General features: G+C 39.9%; 1 protein-coding gene and 1 long non-coding RNA gene across 4 annotated transcripts in view; one reads left to right on the top strand and one right to left on the bottom strand.

The window, feature by feature from the left end:
- LOC119968859 overlaps nucleotides 1-21,933 on the bottom strand; it is a 69,517-nt gene that overhangs the window by 34,930 nt on the left and 12,654 nt on the right. The gene's annotated exons all lie outside the window — the stretch shown is intronic.
- Nucleotides 1-21,933, top strand: part of tbc1d23 (TBC1 domain family, member 23) — a 90,874-nt gene that overhangs the window by 67,004 nt on the left and 1,937 nt on the right. Inside the window, exons 13-18 of one of the 2 annotated variants that reach the window (XM_038801746.1) lie at nucleotides 5,864-5,970; nucleotides 9,212-9,354; nucleotides 9,798-9,842; nucleotides 13,770-13,858; nucleotides 14,754-14,889; nucleotides 15,393-15,587. In XM_038801746.1, coding sequence (XP_038657674.1) covers nucleotides 5,864-5,970; nucleotides 9,212-9,354; nucleotides 9,798-9,842; nucleotides 13,770-13,858; nucleotides 14,754-14,889; nucleotides 15,393-15,587 — 715 coding nt within the window. The remainder of the gene's footprint in view (nucleotides 1-5,863; nucleotides 5,971-9,211; nucleotides 9,355-9,797; nucleotides 9,843-13,769; nucleotides 13,859-14,753; nucleotides 14,890-15,392; nucleotides 15,588-21,933) is intronic. The other variant, XM_038801747.1, reaches the window with a different exon arrangement.

Here is a 21,933-nt window from a genome sequence, read left to right as displayed (position 1 = left end):
CATCCAGGATCCATCGAGTTTCACCGAAGCCCCTGCACCTCCGCCATGCCGTCGTCCCGAAGCCCTGGTGGAGAGATACCTAGGCCCCAGCAAAGATCAGTCCCATCCAGTCGCCTACAAGCATGGAAGATGACAATGTAAGTAAGACCAGTGGTCGACTGACCCCAAAGCCTGGAAGACTGAATACAATGTGCTCCATCAAACTCAAACTACCCAGCCTTCAAATCGAGATTGAGAAAGCATGACACCAGTTCTCATTCGGCTGGGAATTCATTCCCAGCTCCCCTCAGAAGACCAGGTGCATGGGTGCTTCCTGACCAGCCACATGTCCCCGAATCGACCATGATATTTGACATGCCATGCAGCAGGATGTCCAAGGACTGAAGTTGGACCCCCACTGAGGAGATTGCCCTCCCGGCTGACTATATTCTCTTCACTTCATCCATTACTTTAGGATACCTCACAGTTCATCAATGTGAACACCAATAACCTGTGCCAGGGAGCCAAGATCGTCATCCTCCACTTCCCTCACAATGGCACCAATCATCTCGATGCCAAAGTTATCACCAAAACATAGATAGACCTGCTCACCAACAAAACTGCCACTGCAAACTGGGCCCCACCCTGACTCAAACAAACCAGGATCTTCTTGACTTAACTCGGTTCCCCATCACAAAACCTAGCTGCGATCTTCAGGAACATAGCGTAGGACATACTTTAAAAAAAATATATATTTTATTCCAAACAATACAGAATTTTCCACAATCATAAAAAACATACACATACATAGTTGTTTATATCTTTATAAAGAAACTAATTTTACTCCCAAAACAAAGACCAAGACCTCTCCCACCCACTTCTCTTTTCTTCCTCTTTTCACTGTACTTCGGTACATGTGCCAAAAAAATCAAATCAAATTTAGTAGAATATACTTTCCCTTTAAATCTGTGGAAGTGGAATCTATAAAAGTCAGACCATGGGCAACACGGTGGTGCAGTGGTTAGCACCGCTGTCTCATGGTACCAAGGACCGGAGTTCAATCCCGGCCCCGGGTCACTGACCGTGTGGGTTCTCCCCAGCGTCTGCGAGGGTCTCACCCCCACAACCCAATGGATGTCTAGGGTAGGTGAATTGGTCACGCTAAATTGTCCCTTAATTTGAAAAAGAAAATTGGGTACTCAAAATTAAATATAAATAAAAAAATAAGTCAGGCCATGATCTATGTGGGCAATTTTCATTTTGTCCATGTGGTGTAATATTCTGCTTTTTTTATGTTGTCTATTGGTGCAAAAATAATTTTCTTCAACCCTTATTTGCCAATTCTAAAGATTTTACCAACTATAATTATTTTTTTCCGGGGGCGGCATGTGGCGCAGTGGTTAGCACTGGGACTGCGGCGCTAAGGACCTGGGTTCGAATCCTAGTTCTGGGTCACCTTCTGTGTGGAGTTTGCACATTCTCCCCATGTCTGCATGGGTTTCACGCCCACAAACCAAAGATGTGCAGGTTAGGTGGATTGGCCAGGCTAAATTGCCCCTTAATTGGAAAAAAGTAATTGGGTACACTTAAAAAATGTAAATAAAAACTATAATTATTTTCTGGTTATACTATCTGATTTTTAAAATAATAATTCCATCATTCTAGTCGATATAGAATTTTGTATCTTACCATATGAGAGCTAAAATTGAGAGTAGTGGCTATTATGTTAAATATATATCGCTCCTCTCACCAGCTGTATCTTTCCTTTGCTTTTAGAGCATTAAGTATGCAAACCATTGTGGGAAGGCTCTGATACATTTGGTGTCCTTGGTTGCTGTTGGAAGCTGCACCCTTTCTTTGAAATCTTTTTCCTCCAAACCATTTTGTGCTTAAACTCAGACTTGGTGATATTCTTTTGTTTATCATGGACATTGAGACTGTCCCAGAACAACCTTTTTATTTTCAGACATACAATAATGAAATGTAGAAAATATTGTTTTATTTGTAAATTGTTTACCCTAATGTATTAATTGGTGCACTGACTAGGAAATACATTACCAACAAGTAATGCGCCACTTTTGGTATTTTGTCAGTATGTAATTAAGGTGAAAATCTGGTTTTCTAACAGCTGTGCTTCAGGTTAACAACACTGGTATCTAATTGGCAAATATTTGTAAAAATAAGCAGTGACCGTAACATGTTTAATGATTGTACAGGGTTAGGGTGATGCAAAGTAGCATCAGGCATTCACAGCAGCAGATCCTATGTCAAAACAAAAGGAATGGAACTATTCCGCTATTTTATTAATTTATTATTTCCTGTTAATTTCATCTCCTCTTCTAAAGGTAATGACCTTTTTGCTTAAGCTTTAGTTCCATGACTGTTGGTTTCTCTCTTGACACTTCTCCCAAATGATTATGAATCATGTGTGATCATGAGTGCCAACAAGCCATTTGACTGTGATTATCATAGTCAAGACTGGTTCTGTTTTCGAATGGTGACCAGAAAATCAATCATCAGCTGGCATGCTGGTTAGGAATTGGAAGTTGAAATATGGGAAATTATGATTCTGTCCTGTCTTACAGTATTAGGTGCACTGCCCTGGTTGAAATCAGTAATCCAGAGTTTGGATTGATCCCAATCCCTTCAGCACAGAGGCATTCTTTGATTCAGCTTCTTTCGTCAGTATTATCGACTATAAACAGGAACACTTTAGTTGGGTAGTGATGAGGATCACGTTGATAGTTATCTATGTTGCCCGCAAAAAAGAGTGTCTATATTTAATGCTTTTTATTGAATATGATTCGAGATATAAAATGCTCCTGCTAGGTTGGGTTCTGTTTTTTGTGTATATATAAATTGGTTATGTCATTTATAGTCAACATTATATGATTCTCATCTGTTCCCTGTTCCATATATATATAATATATATCTGAGCTAGAAGATCTGCAAACTGATCACCAGCTTTAAAGAAAGTAGACATGGCCCTAGAGAACCGAGAACTCAAATAATCTTAAATCAGCGTTTGGAAACAAAGTAATTACACACAACGTGCAGTGGGATAATGCCTTCTAACTTAACCTGCCAGTAGACACAGCATTCCTTCACTACATTAGAGAGGCAATCCTGTTATTGAGAATATTTCAAATTGTGTTAGGGCCTTTTTGTTTCTAAATGAAGAGAAAAAAGCACGGGTTCGAAGAATTTTCAGATTTTGAGTATCAGCCAGCTGAAATATCACCCTCTTAAGTGAAACATCCTGGAAATTATGAGCTTGAATAGTACAATCCAACCCCTCGCAAGTGAGTGTGCTGTTTTTAATTAGCCTTTTTTATCGCAAACAGTTTGGATTGATATTTTATGTGAATCTACCTAATCCACGTTCTCGGAACTGGCTTGTTGAGATTGAAATTTAACATTTTACAATGAATTTCACCAAAACCTTTCAGTTGCTAAATGGTCTGAAATTCCTAAACATGACTGTGGCATTTAGATTTTCAACAGATCATTATTTCCTTAGAAACTACCTCTGCAGAAACACGCCCTTCTTCACAGAGGAATTCTGCCCTCTCTGATTATAATCCATCTTGAACCAATGGTGGATCATTCAAAACATTCCAGTAAACTATGAGCTAACACCAGCTGTTTGTGAGACTTCCATTCTACCATCCTTTTGTGCGAAGAAGTGTTTCTTAACTTGTAGGAGATCATCTACAAATGCTTCAAACGAACAAAAGATGTCATTTGTCAACTAATACACTTTTCATAAATCCTACCCCCGGCTACATTCTTGGTTCCATTCTGTCTACGGTATTTTGTAGGGTACCTGTATTTCTCCAGATAATCTAGATACATGCTGCAGGACATCGCATTTACAATAATCACTCTAGTACTGGTCAAAGCTAGTATGTAAGTTAACATTCATCTAGATGAGAAAGAAGTTGAAAATCTGTATGCTATGATTTGCAATTCTTTAGTTGTGCTTTTTTTTTGGTTTGCAACAAAATTCCTTTATATTAATTACAATCTGTAACAGCTATTACATATATAAACGGTTACATAATTGGATGAAATTGGAAAAAATTGGACCAAATAAAAAGCTGCAAGGGCTAATTTGTTAAAGCATCAACATTATACGTGCAGATTATAGAATGAGGGAATATATTGTAGCATTATTAAACAGTGCTGTAGAATCTCGGTTAGCCATCATATTGAAGAGGGAGGGAGGCTATGGTGGCAATTTGAAAGTTGCCCTTTATTTGTAACTTTGACTAATGTTTTATTAACCTAGCTGGTTAATTGCCTTCTGAAAAGCAGAAAAAACATTGGTGAATTAGTCAGTTTATATCACACTCTTATGTCTTCCGTCTTGGAAGGGGGCTGGTTGGATGTGGATTGCAGAAAAACAGTGCCTTGTTTTGTTTATCCTCATATAGAAGTCAAAAGCTTAATTATTTCAGTTATGAACGTATTCAAGAATCCTAAGAAAAAAACTGGGCTGAATTCTCTGTTTGGCACACTAAGTGTTCCCGCTGGGACTGAACAGTGTGCAATTTGTATTTCCGTTGGGGGTGTTATCTGCTTTCCACAATTCAGGACTTGCAAATCGGCCAGTACTCCGCCAGCGCGAATTGGAAGCAATTCCCAGCCCAGCAGGCCAGAATTAACACTAAGAAGCCTGACAGACGGAGATTATTTTAAATGCTTCACTATCACACACTCACTGCAGGCACAAAGATGACTCTGAGAAGACCTGCCCTCTGAGTTCCGGTTCCGAGATGGACCCACTGCTCGATGCCAATGAGGAGAGGTGGGACACCCTCTTGCCCAAGGCTGCAGGCGCGGGCCTGCCCTCCTGAACGGTGCTTGGGAGGAGACGGCAGAAGCAGTCAGTGCTGCCAGCCTCACCAGGAGGAGACTGCTCGTGTTCCTGAGGGGTGGGATAGTGTTTAAATCACATACTGCAACAATGGCAGCCTAAGCCAGGCCACCCCTCCCGCGGGGACACCCCAGATCCACGGACATGGCTCCGTTGGTCCCCGCTATTCCTCCCCCCCAGTCCAGGCAGCCATCTCCCAGCAAGCCCGACAATTTCTGAGACATTTTGAGAGATTTTATAGCCTCCCGCTCCCCCTCAGCAGCCATGGTACCCAGCACTGGCCACTAAACATGGCTTTTCCATTTTGTGCGGTTTTGCTGCTGCCGTCATGAAGCAGAGAATTTGGCCCGCTTTTTTGGCCTAACTTGATTGAGTTCCATTTATTTAATCAGTGTTTAATCCACTTTTGATACCGTTGTTAGCTAATAACTGTACAGAGTAAAGCAGATCTAAGATGAATTATAATATTTCTGAATTCCCAAGGTCTTCAAGGCATTATGCACTTTGTTATGTATGGTTCTCATCTATAATGCATTGCATCTAAAATATGCTGTCGAAAATATTCAACTCCATTGTTGAGACTTTCTCAATGCAGTGCGCAATTCACTTTGGTTAAATTTCTTGCTGCTAAATTTATGGGCGCTCAGTTCATTCTTTCAATTATCAACTTCCATAAGCACGGTTTAAATAGATGAACTTGAAGGTGTTGTTTCAGTTGATAATACATTCAGAATCCACTTGGAACTACAACAAAATTACTGTATTTGTTATAATGAATGTTGAACCATCTAAATATGTGACCACTTGCAATGAAGAAGCAATACTAATATATCCAAATCTATACTTAAAATGAAAACTAGGACTATACTTAATCTGGCTGAATTTAAAGGTTGTTCTGGCGAACTGCATTCTCTTTGTATTGAGGTTTATGAAGGCTATTATTGAAAGTAAGATTAGAAGGTTTGGCGATCATTGTCAGTATCTGTAAGCTGCCCTGTCTTGCAGCACTGCAGCAGCACCTTGTAGACATAAATGTAGATGGGCCAGAAAATGGCTACGGTCACTGGATTGTTAGTACATCTGGATCTCGTGGAAGTATTTCCTCTGTCGATGTAAGTATATCTTTGTTATTTCAATGATTTGTTTAAATAATAACGGTTAAGATTGTGAAACCTTCGTAAACTCTAAAAGTAAATTCAGATTGTAGTTAAAGTATGACTTCTCAGTCAACCCAACATGGGTATTCGTTGTAAAACTTGAAATGTGCCTGTACAATGTTTTACTTTAGTCTGTATCAGGAGGGAACATCAATTTAAAAATGAGTAAAGCCTTGCCATGTAATGCTGTATACTGTCCTCCATGTTCAAGAAAGGACTGAGACTTCCTCCGTAGCCTTTCACTAAATATATTAAAATGGGAAAGTAGTTCAGAGCCACCATTCATTGTAAGTAGTATGGTGCAGGTTTGGTTGCCCTCTGCTAAATTCCTGATTTCAGCCACTTCAGTGAGGTGCAAAGGTAAGATTCTTCACTCAGGAAGGAAATAAAATGGAAATGTTATCTTGCAATCCCAATTGATATAACTGGACAGGACGATCCTGGAAAGGAACCCTAGCTCGAAAGTGGAGAAATTTTTTCTAAAATGTGGAGGAATAAAGTCATGGGACGGCTAATTGGTGTTAACAAAAAAAAACATTTATTGAACATGAAAAAGTCGATCATAAGACAATACTCTTTTACTTCCCACCCAACTTAGCTTAACAATTACCCAGAAAGATTAACATGGAATACAAAGTACATCTTAAACTCCAATAGTCTCATTCAGGCAAAGACTCTTTTAAGCACACAAGTTGATTTGTGGTAAAATACACGCACTCCGCTCTGAACCCAAGTTAGTGTCTGTGGACTTCCCCTCAGAATCTCCCCGGATGATTATCACATTTAAGTTTCCAAACTTGACTCCCAAAAACTCGCTTTGAAATCTTCTGTCGTAATGGGATTTGCATTCCAATATGAATGCAATTGTTTTCCAATTGCATTGACCATGTTTTCCAAGTGCCGTTTTTAAACAAAGCTTCCGTTTCACTTAATAGCGAATCCAGTTCAGGATTTTACACCAGCCTCTTGGAGATTTCATAGCCTTGATTGCTGTGCAAACTGCTCCAAATTGCTTTAACTCTTAATTCTAACATGAAACGTTTCACCTTTCGCTGACGCCTGCTGGCCAACTTTAAATCTAGTTACTGGAATTATCTCTTTAACTTAGAACGCTTTGTTTACTCTTCCTTGAATTCTGCTGAAAAATACCTTGCTCTCTGTTCACTTAACTCCAGACTTGGATACTTCATTTCTCTAATTTCCTTAACTAGTTGCTCTTCAGACCTCTGCACTTGTTTTCTTAAAGCCATGGTATGGCTTTTCTTCCAGCAAAGCTGAGAGAGATGGTCCCTCTCTAGCCTTCTAAACCAACTGCATTCTCTCACTACCAGTCTTCAACTGCAATCAAATTAGCTAAACTAAAACTTAAATGCCTCTCTACCGTACAAAGCCCAGCTGCTCTGCAACACCCACATGCCAATGTCTTTTATTTATTCTTCAGCCCCCTCTTTTTTAAAATAATTTTTATTGGAATTTTTAACAGAAAATATAAAAATATAACAAGTATAGCAACAAGCAGTAATATGCAACTAACAGCCCCATAACACCTACAATTCCCCTCAAATCGTAACATCACATGTATCACACTCCCTCCACCCCCCCCCCCCCCCAAACAAGAGAACTTAACCATAAAGTAAAATTAAATAAATCAAATTTAAATAAAATAAGCAAACATAATCAACGTCCCCACCCCCCCGGGTTGCTGCTGCTACTGTCCCAGTACCCTATCGTTGAGCCAGAAAGTCGAGGAAAGGTTGCCACCTTTTAAAGAACCCTTGCACCGATCCTCTCAGGGCAAATTTGACCTTCTCAAGCTTAATGAAGCCCGCCATGTCATTGATCCAGGTCTCCACGCTTGGGGGCCTCGCGTCCTTCCATTGTAGCAAAATCCTTCGCCGGGCTACTAGGGACGCAAAGGCCAGCACACCGGCCTCTTTCGCCTCCTGCACTCCCGGCTCTACCCCAACCCCAAAGATCGCGAGTCCCCATCCTGGCTTGACCCTGGATCCCACCACCCTTGACACCGTCCTCACCACCCCCTTCCAGAACTCCTCCAATGCCGGGCATGCCCAGAAAATATGGGCATGGTTCGCTGGCCTCCCTGAGCACCTGACACACCTATCTTCACCCCCAAAGAACCTACTCTCTTCAGCCCTCTCTAAGCACAGTAGGAACACAGTTCGAACTAAACCAACCCCCACACATACAAATACCTTTGCCAGCATGAATCTAACTATAGATTTTACCCAACCAGGCACAGAAACATTAAATTAAACCCATTTAAAACTTTACCTTATTTCTAATGTTTACCAATACAAATATAAATCCCTTAAAACTACTTTTTATTTTCCTAACAGTTGTTCCTAAGCCACAATTGCACATCCTGAATGGAGTGGTTGAGAGCGGATTTAATAGTGCTTAGAAACAGAAAGTGAGCAGTTGGATTAAATGGAATTTGCATTTATATTTGCAGTTTAATTTAGTTGCTGATCCACTTTAAGCCAATTACAAGATGTGCATGTGTGGCTCAGAACAGCACTTTCACGTATTTTCCTTCCTAACTGAGGAACTTTACCACTTCATTGAGGTGCAAAGAGAAGGCAAAGATCAGAAATGTTATCAAATCTGCATCTTACCATTGCCTTGTTTGCTCTGAACTACTAGCCAGTTTTAATACATTTAATGAGAAGATCATGCACGATGAGCTATCTAATGAGAATAGTTTAGTCAGTTAAATTTGTGTCCAGCTTTATAGTCTGTTCTCTCAACTTTTTCCCCCCACTGTGCCTGTGCTAATACCTAATGCTGGTACTGAATACATTATTGAAGTTTAATTTTAGTTGCAGATTTTCTGTTCTACAGTTTCAATATTTTGTGTAGTTTTCAAAAATGAACAGAAGTGTAATTTAAGTGCTTTGTATCACAGATTGTGTTTTAACATCAGTACTGTACTTCCAGAATATTTTAAAGTCCTCTTTTGAAATGTACTCTAAGTTATAGAGTGAGTAGTCAATAGCTATACAAATATAGCTATTGACTATTAACTCTATAATAACGTTTTGGAATAAACTCTTTCTGCATAACATGTTATTCTAGATATCTCCTATAGTTACAATAGTAAAGCAAGCTACGCATAAATTATCGCACTGTACATTTTGAGGGTTCTGTAATAGAGTTCAAATAAATGCTTTTGCAGGGTGATTCCCCAAATGGTTCAGGTGATGGCAGGGGAGTCAAGTCATTGGTAAATAAAATGACTTTTGCTCTTAAATCCAAATCGGTGAATGTAAAAGAGAAAATGATCAGTTTCATTGAGAATACATCTGCACCAGTTGAAAGGTAAGATAGAAGTACTTCAAAAAATATATTTTATTCTATGTAGCCTTTCTCTGTAGAGTCCAGATGGTAAGTGTCTATGTTAACAGACAATTTCTTCTAGCAGGAAGGATTTTGAAAGCAAAATACATTTCTTAAATTTTCCAAATTAAGATTTTCATTTAAGCAGATTTTAAATTTTTTTTTGTTAATTTGGGAGCTTATTTTCAAAACTGAGAATGTATGTGCATCTATGTATGTACATGAATATGGCACAATGAAATACACACACGCAATTGTACATTTAGTAAAACCTGATTAGGGTAGTCTTTTGGAACAAGGATTATTTTGTTTTTGTGAGAAAATCTGTTATAAATAAAATAGTGTTTCTAATTTGATTTATTTGTAGCTTTTTCTTTTCATGAAATTATTGTTTTTATCTTATTTTCTACTATTAATTAATATAGAATGACTTTTCAACTTCCTTGGCCAGAAAAAATGAACATAGATCGGTAAGATGGTGTTCAGAATAGCTTGCCAACTCTGGTTTCTGCACTTCAGCATGCTGCGCAAGCACTTACTACTTTGGCCTTTTACTGTTGCTTTGCTGCAGCATTTTAAGCCTTAAGCAACATCTTATTTTAATTTCTACTTAGTTTGTCTCAATTTATAGTTACTTGTATTGGTCTTCCACAATGAAACCATACTCAGAAACTAAAATTTACTTAGTGTTTTTAGTTGTATTTTACCTTATCTGGCATTCTGGAACCCATGCTGTTCAGCACTTGCGATGTGTAGTCTGCTATTACCCCTTTTCACCATTTGTATTAACAGTCCCATGTATTTGTTGCGTTGTTTTTTTATAATGCCAAGTAAATAATTTAAAATATCAATGCTAACTACCTTGTTCAGGCATTTCCCAGATTAACATGGGCTGACTGATATAGCTACTGCTTATTAATTCTAGATTTTTAAGAGTAAACATTTGGTATTGGAATCGAAAGAACAATTGAGATCTATCAGAAAGTAGTGTTGTACGCTGTTTATATCTAATGTCAACTTCTAGTTTGAATGGGAAAATAAAAATGTGCTGAGTAAGCAGTGCGGGGAATCTTATTTTAATTGGTTTAATTATAGTTAGAAAGCTGACTTCACAATATTTTCACAGATGGGCAAGGGTTAGTGATGGGCAGAATTCCTAGATGGTATCAAATGCATCACAGAATTAGGCATGAGTTGCATTTAATCTTAAAAAAAATTTTTTCCCACTTATATTTCAGAATTGGAAGGAAACAAGTGATATGAAAGACAAGCTTCTTTTACATAGTGTCACAAGATTATTGATTTAAAAGTCAAAACTGAATCACCTGGCTTAGTAAACTCCACTTATGCTGGACCATTTTTATTTTTCCAACGTTTTTCTCTTCAAAGAGCACTTGGGCTGAATTCCACCATTCCATTTCCTGTATCTCTTTGGTGTCGTATCTAATGGACATATTTTCTGAGAGAGTCTTGGCTTTCCTCAACACGCCCCCAGACTTTTTGCAACTTTGTCAACATGTTCGATCCTGAACCCAATATCCTCACCTCCTTCCAGTTCATTAACATCACCCAGCTCTGTCCTCTGCCATGCTGAAATCAAGATCCCTGTCTGTTTCATCTTCTGTGTCTTCTGGCTGGTGTCTCAAGCTTGGCTATGATGCTCAACCCATTCAAACCTCCCACTGAGTCCTACTTGCCCATCACCCCAATTCTTGTTGATTTCCATGAGCTTCAGGTTCCCAGTGTCTCAAATTTATAAATCTCATCCTATTTAAATCTCCCTAGTGCCTTTTTCCTCCCTATCTCTACCTCCTTCAAATCAAAACCACCCAACCCTGATATTTATTCTTTTTGATTCTTGCTATTTTACATTATGTTACACCCTCCTCACCACATATCCACACCTTGACCTAAGCTATATTGGCTGTTGTACATTCATCTACCCATTTTCTTTAACCCCTCTCTAAACTCCCATGTCTTGTACGCACTGCCTTTTTGAAATCGATCTTTTACACCAAGCTTTTGGTATTCCCTTTAAATGGGAGTTTAGCATCATGTTAGGCATGAATGCTCTATTACTTATTAACCAGTCCCATGAACTATCAGGATTTCTATAGTTTTTGGTTGCAGAGTTCCTCCGAGTTATTGGGAACAGATTCAGATTTTGGGGCTTCCGGTTAAAATGGAATATAATAACTAAATTCAAATTGTGTGTAAAATATGAAGCTTTGTATTAATGGTTGTAATTAAATCCTATTGTAGGCTCAACTTCAGTTGTTGTGGTCAGAAATGTCAATAAGTAGTCTAGATGTTGCATCAATGGTTGCTTTACATTGTCCGATAATACTGCACTTTCCCTCACTAACAAATGCTTTTGAGTGTTTTGTGATTTTGCTCATGCACTCCTAGTTTACATGCTATATAAAATGTAATCCAAAAATACTCAGAGCCCTCTAGCTTGATGCTGCAGGAGATATTACTGTGTACATGTGAAAATGTACACTGCATTAACCATTCTGTTCATGTTCTTGATTTTTAATTTTGTAAAACTGCAATAAAAAAAGTGTGCTATCAATCTGGCTCCTGCTCCCCCAACCTGACTCAGTCTTATGCTACATTCTTGATTTCTCCCACTGAAGATTGTGTGTGTAATTTGATGTACAAATAGTGCATTTTACTCCAAACTGGATAACTTCTTGATGTGTGAGTGGTTTCAAAATAACCTCAGTCTCCTGAGCCACAGAATCCATTCCTGCGGTGCTTTCCACTCTACTAGTCATCCACCATCTTGTGCTTTAGGGTTAAGTGAGCCACACCATCAGTGTGGCAGGTCTGAGTCTCAATTATTTTGGACATGCATTTTGATTTATTTACCATGATTGCACTGATTAGTAAATCAGAGATGTTCTTACTTATTCTTTGTGTCAGGCATCAACTATCCTGAGTGTGCTCTCTTAAATACAGATTTGAAATCAAATAAAATTTATGGAATTTGTTTGCTTGAGATAACATTTGTATCAGCAGTGACTTGAGGAAGAATGTCTTATTGTCAAACTAGATGTTTATAAAACTGTAGTGTTTAAGGAAGCACGATATGCAGGTAAAGAAGGTAGTCAAGAAGGCATATGGCTTGGTTGCCTTCATCAGCCGGGGCATTGAGTTTAAAATTTGGCAAGTCATGTTGCAGCTTTGTGGAACCTTAGTTAGGCCACACTTGGCGTATAGTGATCAATTCTGGTCACCACACTACCAGAACGATGTGGAGGCTTTGGAGAGGGTACAGAAAAGATTTCCCAGGATGTTGTCTGGTATGGAGGGCATTAGCTATGAGGAGAGGTTGGAGAAACTTGGCTTGTTCTCACTGGAGCGATGGAGGTTGAGGGGTGACCTGATAGAAGTCTACAAGATTATGAGGAGCATGGAGGGAGTGGATAGTCAGAAGCTTTTTCCCAGATGGAAGAGTCAATTACTGGGGGAGGGGGGGGCATAGGTCTACGGTGCGATGGGAAAGGTTGAAAGGAGATGTACGAGGCACGTTTTTTTATACAGAGAGTGGTGGGAGCCTGGAACTCGCTGCCGTGGGACGTAGTGCAAGAAGATACGTAGTGACTTTTAAGGGCCATCTTGACATACATGCATAGGATGGGAATAGAGGGATATGGTCCCTGGAAGGGTGGGCGGTTTCATGGTCGGTTCAGGCTTGGAAGGCCGAAGGGCCTGTTCCTGTGTTGCAATTTTCTTTGTTCTTTATATTTTCCAAGAACCAACCGAGAAATGCATACTTCAATTTCTGAATCTTATTTCCAAATTCTCTGAAAGTCTACGCACATTCTCTACTTTCACATCCCTGTGCCTACCATCCTCCACCCCCACCCAGTCAACCACACCTCACAGCATAACCTCGGATTCACTGAATAGTACCTGCACTTTGTAAAAGATGCAAAATTATCTTTAAACCTGGAGCATGGAGCCAGCAAGCACCTTGCAATTTACAAAATTCTTTGACCAAATAGTTAAATGTGAATGGCAACTGCCTCTTTACACAGCAGTTTAAATTAGTATTTTGTGAAAAAAATTGATTTTTAATTCAAACATTTTGGAGTTTGCACATTCTCCCAGTGTCTGCATGGTTTCACCCCCACAACCCAAAGATGTGCAGGGTAGGTGGATTGGCCACGCTAAATTACCCCTTAATTGGAATTTTTTTAAAAAATGAATTCAAACCTTTACAATGACCAGTGTATTCATGGAAGAATGTAGTTTTCAATATGCAGGCAAAGTTGTTTAAGATATTTGACTAATTTTGTCAGCTTGAATGTTCCGTAACTAATACAACTCAGACTGAAGTTTCCATTTTATGATTTCAATCATTGACCTCAGTATTTGCCCTCACTCAGGCACGTGAGCAGTAGTGACAAGGTAGGAAAACCCTATCGTGGGGTAAAACCCGTCTTCAGTATTGCAGATGAAGAGGAGTATGATACAGGTAATTAAGTTAATTACTGTAAGCTCTCCAGTTAATATCAATTTTTAGTGTAAACTGCCAGCGTATCTTATCTCATTCATGTATTGCCTCAATGCAAATCCCCCTTCAGACACTTTAGGAACTTTCAAGCGGTTATTGGATAGGCATATGGAGTGCACTAGAATGATTGGGAGTAGGTCGATTTGATCTTAGTTTCAGACTAGTTCGGCACACCATCGTGGGCTGAAGGGCCTGTATAGTGCTGTACAGTTCTATGTACACCAAGCCATCTGTCTTTTGTTCTTAAAGTTACTACTTTTTGTTGCAATCTCTTACAACTCTTAACTGATTCTCTCTTCCTTCAGTTCTGATGAAGAGTCAAAGGACTCGCAATGTTAACTCTGCTTTCTGCCCTAATAGATACTACCAGACCTGCTGAGTTTTTCTGGCATCCTCTGTTCTTGTTTCAGAATCCAGCATCTAGTATTTTGCTTATTCCACTTTTTCTTAGTTCTGTAACTGAAATTGGGAACTCAGTAAGGCAAAGAGGGGAAACGTTTAAAGCCTATCTTTGATGAACTCCATAACCTGGCTTTAGTTTAGTGACTGGTCATCTGCTGTATTTGCCATTGCAAATCAGTGAGAGAAAAAAATCAGCTTTGGCCATCCTCCGAGTTGGAAAAAATAACAAAAAAACAAAGATTTTGGTTGTTTGATGTTCCAATCGCATTGCACTGCTTTGCCTGGAAATCTGGTTTTAAAATTGCCAATATATTACTAGAATTAAAGGCAATCTTCTACTAACAGAAAAATACTGTCATGTTTATTTGTGTGCTTTTGTAAGTTTCTGCTCATTTAACAAGGGTAATTCGGTAATTTAATAAGGTTAGATTTTCAGCCTATTTTGTTTCGACAGATGAAATTGACAGTTCTTCCATGTCTGATGATGATCGGAAAGAGATGGTGAATATTCAGACATGGGTGAACAAGCCTGATATTAAACACCACTTTCCATGCAGTGAGGTGAAAGAGACGGGGCATATGTTTCCAAGGTGTGTAATGGCCAATTTACAAGTTCAGTTGTATTTAGGCACTTGTCGTCTCGGGTAGCTTTGTTGAAAAAGAGAATTGAAATAATTCTGTGACGTTAGTCAAGAAATTTGACAAACTGTCACTCATTCATCCCCAAATCTCAATGTCAGTATCGTTTGCACTGCAGATCCTGGTCCCAGGATGGTTGTAACACATCATTAATGCAGATGTGCGACATGCTTACTGGTTAGCATTAAAAACATCACAGTGATCCTGTGTGGTGAATTGAGGATTCTTCTGTTGAGCATAGACCTGTTGGACTGAATAGCCTGTTTCTCTGCTGCAAAATTTTATATATTCATTTTGCTCATTATATGCTATCCAATCTGTTTCAGAAAGGAGTACTGGTACACAAGCTTTTTCCCCCTTCAAATATCTGCACTGTGTTGTAAATCATTATTTCTATGGAATAGAAACATTAGCTGCCTGGAGAATGTCGGCTAAATTTTAATTTTTGTTTTAGTCACCTTCTGGTAACAGCAACTCACATGTATTGTTTGCGAGAAATGCCATCTCGGAAAGGATTTGCTTACATCCAATCACGGCAAGCCTTGACTTCGATGGTGAAAATTACATCTAAGAAAAAACACCCAGAGCTGATTACATTTAAATTTGGAAACAGTAATGCCTCACCAGTGGAGATTTTGGCTGTGGAAAGGTAAGATTACAAATTCACTTTTGAGTTTTAACCTCCGAGAGCTGTGATGCGAAGTCAAAATGTGCTCCGCTATTTTGCTAGAATTTTTTATTTCATGCAGAAGAGCCAGTTTTGCTGGTGTTAAGTATGCTTTTTGTTGACATGGACCTCAACTAATTCAGCTTGCTTGCCCTGCTTAAAGAGTTTTCCTCCCTTCGGAATTATCCAGTTGATGGCACATTGAAAATTAGACCAAGGGAGGAGTCAGGACAAAATCAAATTTGTACACAGGAAATGTGGGAAAATAATAACTGGAAAACTAGGAATGTGGAAAAAGAAACCAAGTCACCAAACCAAGGAACACGGTACTTGAGTGGACAAAGTTGTACAGATTAATTTTGTATTGGTACCTCAATGAAGATGATCTGTGGTGTTGCTCACAGCGAGCTAAAGAATTAGCTGTTTTGAATTTTGCACAGGGACTGGGGGCGGGGGAAGGGGGTGCATGGTATTGTGCCATGTACAGGAACACATATTGATGCAGTGATTGAATAAGTCCAATTCCATTTTTACTAATCCATGTTCTGAAGTTTGTACTGGAGGATTGAATTTGGCGGATTGCTATGGACTGGAAGCCACATATATTATTAATGCACAGGGCTTTGTTCTTTACATACAGAAAGAACACACACACACATGGAGTCTGTTTCAGCCAAACAAAATGGCGCCGAGGACCAGGGTCAGATCCCGGCCCCAGGTCACTGTCCATGTGGAGTTTGCATATTCTCCCCGTGTATTTAGTAGCCATGTGGATATATGAGAAATGTGCTGACTCTTACATCTCTTCATATTACAATAGAAGCAGACCACAAGCTTTTAGTGTTAGGAATAATGTTTTGTTTAATTTATATTTATATTTTTGTGTTAAGAAAAGTGGAATTTGGTTTCAGTTTCATTTAGTTTTTTTTTTGAATGCTTGGTACTGGGAAGTCTGGAGGGCCTCGTTGCAAAAAGGGTCAGTTTTTCTGGATTTTATTTATATACATTTTTAATGAGGTTTTGCAATCCTCAAAGTGAAGATTGGTTACAAAGGGGTTAGTAGTTAGTGATTTTTTGGGGGGAACACAAAGTAGTAAATCTGTGCTTTTGCTTAGAGGCAGGGTGACATAGTAAAAGACAAAAAAGAAGTTCGGTGTGTGTATTTCACAGTGAAGACACAAATTCTAAGGCCTCTGATAAACACTATAAGGCTGCGGGGGATTAGTTTAGGGAACTCCTGTTTGCTCTGCAGTTGAAGTAATGTTTTGGATGTCTCGGGGAGAGATACAAGCTGAAGAAAAACATCTTGTGTGAATTCTTGGAAATGCACTGGAAAGAAACTGCAAATGGGCCAGCCCAAGCAATCCTGCCCCCCTGAAGCACCTTGGGATGTTTACTGCATCAAAGGCGCTACGTCAATGTATGTTAGTGTTGTAGACGGCACAGCAACAAGAATGTTTTTGTAGTCATTATCTCAAGAGTAGCAGCGAGCTGATTGGCCACACAGTCTGTTTGGGTGAAGTAGATTGGAAGCTAAATGTTGACCCAGACTTCAGAAGTACTTCATTGGCTGGAAAGCGCCTGGGAACATCCCGGGGCTGTGAAAGGTGCTAGAGAAATGCAAACTTGCTCCAGTTTACCCCTCCAAATGTTCTGACTGAGTTTGACTTTCACTTGCCCCAGAAGATGCGCGAGTGACTGGGACAGTGTCCTCAGTGCCACATGTCCCCATCCCAGCTCAGGGGCCACGAGATGAATTGCAGATGCCTGCAGCGTCCGTCATTCCATCAGGAAATCAGCTACACTAAACCATCAATCTAGTGACCACTGCCCGTAAAAAACATAAGGAATAGGTGCAGGCCATTCGGCCCTTGTCCCAATAAGGACAAGGCTGACCTTCTATCCCAGCTCCACCTTCTCGCAATACCTCTCCTCATTCCTCGATTATCCGATCATTATCATGTTGCTGCTTTTGGGATCGTGCTGTGCAAATTTGGATGCTGCATTTCCTGCATTACAAGGGTGGCTACACCTTCCAAAGCGATTGGCTGTGAATTGTCACCATGATATTGTGGGATGGGGAAAGTTGTGGTGGAAACGCAAGTCTGTCTTCTCTGACGGGCGGCTAATTCCTGAGCATTCACTTGGTTGAATCACCCAATTGGAGGAGACGTGATCTGTTGAGAGCTGCAAAAATCAAGCCAGTGATCAAACTGGGCATTCCAAATGAAAAATGAAAATCGCGTATTGTCACGAGTAGGCTTCAAATGAAGTTACTGTGAAAAACCCCTAGTCGCCACATTCTGGCGCCTGTCCGGGGAGGCTGTTTCGGGAATCGAACCGTGCTGCTGGCCTGCTTGGTCTGCTTTCAAAGCCAGCAATTCAGCATTGTGCTAAACAGCTAAATGTCACTTTGACAAATAAACAGGTGGGTTTGCTAAATTTGATCCATTGGCCCATTCTGTCTCTCTGCCTCTCTCTCTCAGCCTCTCTCTCTCTCTGTCTCTCTCTCTCTCTTTGCCTCTCTCTCTGTCTGTCTCTCTCTCTGTCTGTCTCTCTCTCTGTCTGTCTCTCTCTCTGTCTGTCTCTCTCTCTGTCTGTCTCTCTCTCCTGTCTCTCTCCTCTCTGTCTGTCTCTCTGTCTCTCTCTCTGTCTGTCTCTCTGTCTGTCTCTCTCTCTCTCTCTGTCTCTCTCTCTCTCTCTGTCTCTCTCTCTGTCTGTCTCTCTCTCTGTCTGTCCTCTCTCTCTGTCTGTCTCTCTCTCTGTCTGTCTCTCTCTCTGTCTGTCCTCTCTCTCTGTCTGTCTCTCTCTCTGTCTGTCTCTCTCTCTCTCTCTCTCTCTGTCCCTCTGTCTCTCTCTCTGTCTTTGTCTGTGCGTGTGTGTGTGTGTCTCTCTCTCTCTCATCTGTTTCTGTCTTTCTGTTTCTCTGTCCCTCTCTTTCTTTGCCTCTGGGCCAGGTTTTAACTGTGTAACTGAATGGGTTTCGATTGAGTTATAACCTCACCTTGTCATTCATTATTTGTATGTTTTGCGTATCTCGAGGTGAGTCGTCTGTGTGCCTGTCTGTGTATTCTCCACACAGTTACCCAAGGCCTGCATGCCTGTCTGTGTATACTCCACACAGTTACCCAAGGCCTGTATGCCTGTCTGTGTAATCTCCACACAGTTACCCAAGGTTTGGGTGGCACGGTAGCACAAGTGGATAGCACTGTGGCTTCACAGCGCCAGGGTCCCAGGTTCGATTGCCCGCTGGGTCACTCTGTGCGGAGTCTGCACATTCTCCCCGTGTCTGCATGGGTTTCCTACGGGTGCTCCGGTTTCCTTTCACAGTCCAAAGATGTGCAGGTTAGGTGGATTGGCCACGCTAAATTGCCCTTGGTGTCCAAAAGGGTTAGGAGGGGTTATTGGGTTACGGTGAAAGGGTGGTAGTGGGGGCTTGGGTGGAACGGTGCAGACTCGATGGGCCGAACGAATGGCCTCCTTCTGCACTTTATGTTCTATAAGTTATGGTGTTAAGATAGTGCTAAACCTTAACTGAGTTTTGTGCCTGTAAGAATATTGCTGAGATGAAAGGAATAGCATGAGTTGGAATGATTTTCTTGTGTCTGTACTGAGATCATTCCAACTTTTTTGTCTAGTGCCATATTGTTCATTTTTTCCCTTTGTTTAATAACTTTTAACATAAAGAACAAAATATTTATCAGGTAAGTTTCTGTGAGTTTGTTTAGTAACCTTCCTCCACTGTTTCTTTAAAAATAAAACAAAGTTAAGATCTATCAAGGCAAATTTCACTCTGGGATCTGACCATGTCCGATATGAACATCATATTGGATCGTAACATTAGTCACACTATTAAATTCGAAAGAATTTGCTGCAATGCCTTCAAGAGTTGGAAGGTTTAATTAAGATTGAGGTTTGATACTCATACGGTATATGATCTAGGGCAACAGCAGAACACGAGATGCATTATAATGCATTGAAATAAAGAATCTGGAAAAATGCGATATTGAATTCATGCTAAAGATTGAGGAGTTTGCTATAATGACAGTCCATCTATTACTGGCAATTACACAGATTAAATGAAATCCGATGAGGAATGATGTCGGATCAGGGAATTTTGCATTAGAGGATGGCCAGCATATGTATTACATGGTCCTGTCTTGAGACCATATTTGGAGCAGCAAGCACGTCTGAAAGTGATCAATGATTTACTGGTATATGATGATAGAATAGTAATTCCAAGAGCATTGAGACTTGAGATCTTACAATACCTACATCAAGGTCATTTAGTTATTACCAAGTGCAGCGCTAGAGTACAGTATTCAATTTCGTGACCGTGTTTCGAAGTCATTGGAAGAAATGATATCCAGATGTAAAACGTGTATAGTTCACAGGAATCAAAGTACCACTATTACCATCTTGATTTCTTACGAGGCCATGGGAATGCCTAGGAATGGATTTATTTTAACATAAAGGGAAAATGTTCATAATAGTAGTAGATTAGTATTCAAGGTGGATTGAAGTGAAACAGTTACATGGTCACACATCAGAAGCAGTATTAACGTAATTGAAAGGGATGTTTGCAATTTATGGAATTCCTGATATTGTGATATCAGATAGAGGTCCACAATTCACAGAAAGAGTTTCAGAAGTTTATACAATTATTTGGATTTGTTCAGACAACAAGTTCATTTAAGGTTTTCTTAGGCAAATTGAAAAGCTGTGACGGGTGCCAGAACTGTAAAAGTTACAGAAAAAGAATGAGGGTTTTCAACCAGTGCTCTTGAGCACATTTTGAAAATGGTTTGACTCCATGTGAGTTACTTGTGGGAAGGTCACAGATACATATTCCTACTTTCACACACATTGATGTGATAGATCAAAGACTTGGAGAAAGTACAAGAAAGAGAGGAAACTTACTGTACTAAACAATGAAATGCTGAGTGGTCATAGAGTAAGAATATTATCAGATCTTTGACAGGAAAAACAGATTTGGATCAGAGGCCAATCGAGATTTGGAGAAGTAGTGGAGAAATCACCACATTGTCCAGGCAGAACAGGGCATGGTAAGAAGAAAGCTTTGATTGCCATTGAGCAACAGAGTGAGAATCAGAGACCAGAAAGGTTGCAATCATCAGAAATGAAAAAAGACTAAAGCAAGTGATCCCAAAGCATCTTCCAGTTTGAATTCTGTTCTACAGTGTCCAGAGGACCAACAGCTAAATGAGGATGTCCTATTCCCTGGACAGGAGGACAACAAGGTGCAATAGACGTGAAGGCACAACAATGCTTGTCAGTATAAGAGAAGGTGAGAATCTTCCAAAAAGCAGAGGGAGGAGAAAGAAACAGAGCAAATAAAAGGCTACATTTCCTATGCGGCTACAAAACACTGAAATGTTCAAAATGCTTAGAATTTCCAGGAACATCAGAGAATGTTGAAGACTGAACAGAGACTTTGGGGAGATACAGTACATATGGAGTATGTTAGACTAAGTCCCATAAAGGGTTAGCTGTGATGTCATAAATGGAAGTGACATTTCCTCATCTGTCAGTCTAGGGGAAAGCAGCATGGAAAGAAGCTAGTGTGAGGGAGTGTTCTCATAACTGTAAATATGTTACAATAAAGTTAGTGAATACAATCTTGAATTATTGAAACCCCTCTGACCCAACAACACAGTAACATACATGGCTCAGGCCCTGTAGTACGAGGTGGAGCTGAAAGTCCCAGATTTTGGTGGTAATAGTTGGGAACTTTCTTTCTTCTCAGGCATTGTTGTCCAATAGAAATTAGTGACTTAAACACAAGTCTGGCTATTGAAATATCGTTTTAACTGCATGCATTAATTTTAGTAGAAAACACCTTGATTACATCCACGGACAGGTAAACATACTTCAAATAATTGGGTACACAAATTTTTTAAAAAAAGATAAGAGCAAACATTGAATTTGATTGGTGATTGCTTCCTGGAAATGTGTGTAATTCTACCCCCCTAAGGTTTCTCGTGTTCTCAGGTGTCAGCCCGTACCAGCCTCCCCGGACAGGCGCCGGAATGTGGCGACTAGGGGTTTTTCACAGTAACTTCATTGAAGCCTACTCGTGACGATAAGCGATTTTCATTTTCATTTTTCAGTAAATGGAATGATGGCGTTTATTTTTCAAACAACTGGTGGTGATTTGAGCTTTTTTAGACCACACTCTTTCCTCAAAGAACTTCCAACATTTTGATTCTTGCCTACTCCACTCTGCGGTTTCAGTCAAATTTTTTAAGTGTTTCTCTCAACCTCTTATCATGTTCGCATTTTGTAGTTGCCAGCACTACACGCTGAA

The sequence above is a fragment of the Scyliorhinus canicula genome, chromosome 7, assembly GCF_902713615.1.
Source record: "Scyliorhinus canicula chromosome 7, sScyCan1.1, whole genome shotgun sequence".
Lineage (NCBI taxonomy): Eukaryota > Metazoa > Chordata > Chondrichthyes > Carcharhiniformes > Scyliorhinidae > Scyliorhinus > Scyliorhinus canicula.
The sequence above is the reverse complement of the archived record's forward strand: the minus strand, read 5'-3'. Positions and strand labels throughout refer to the sequence as shown.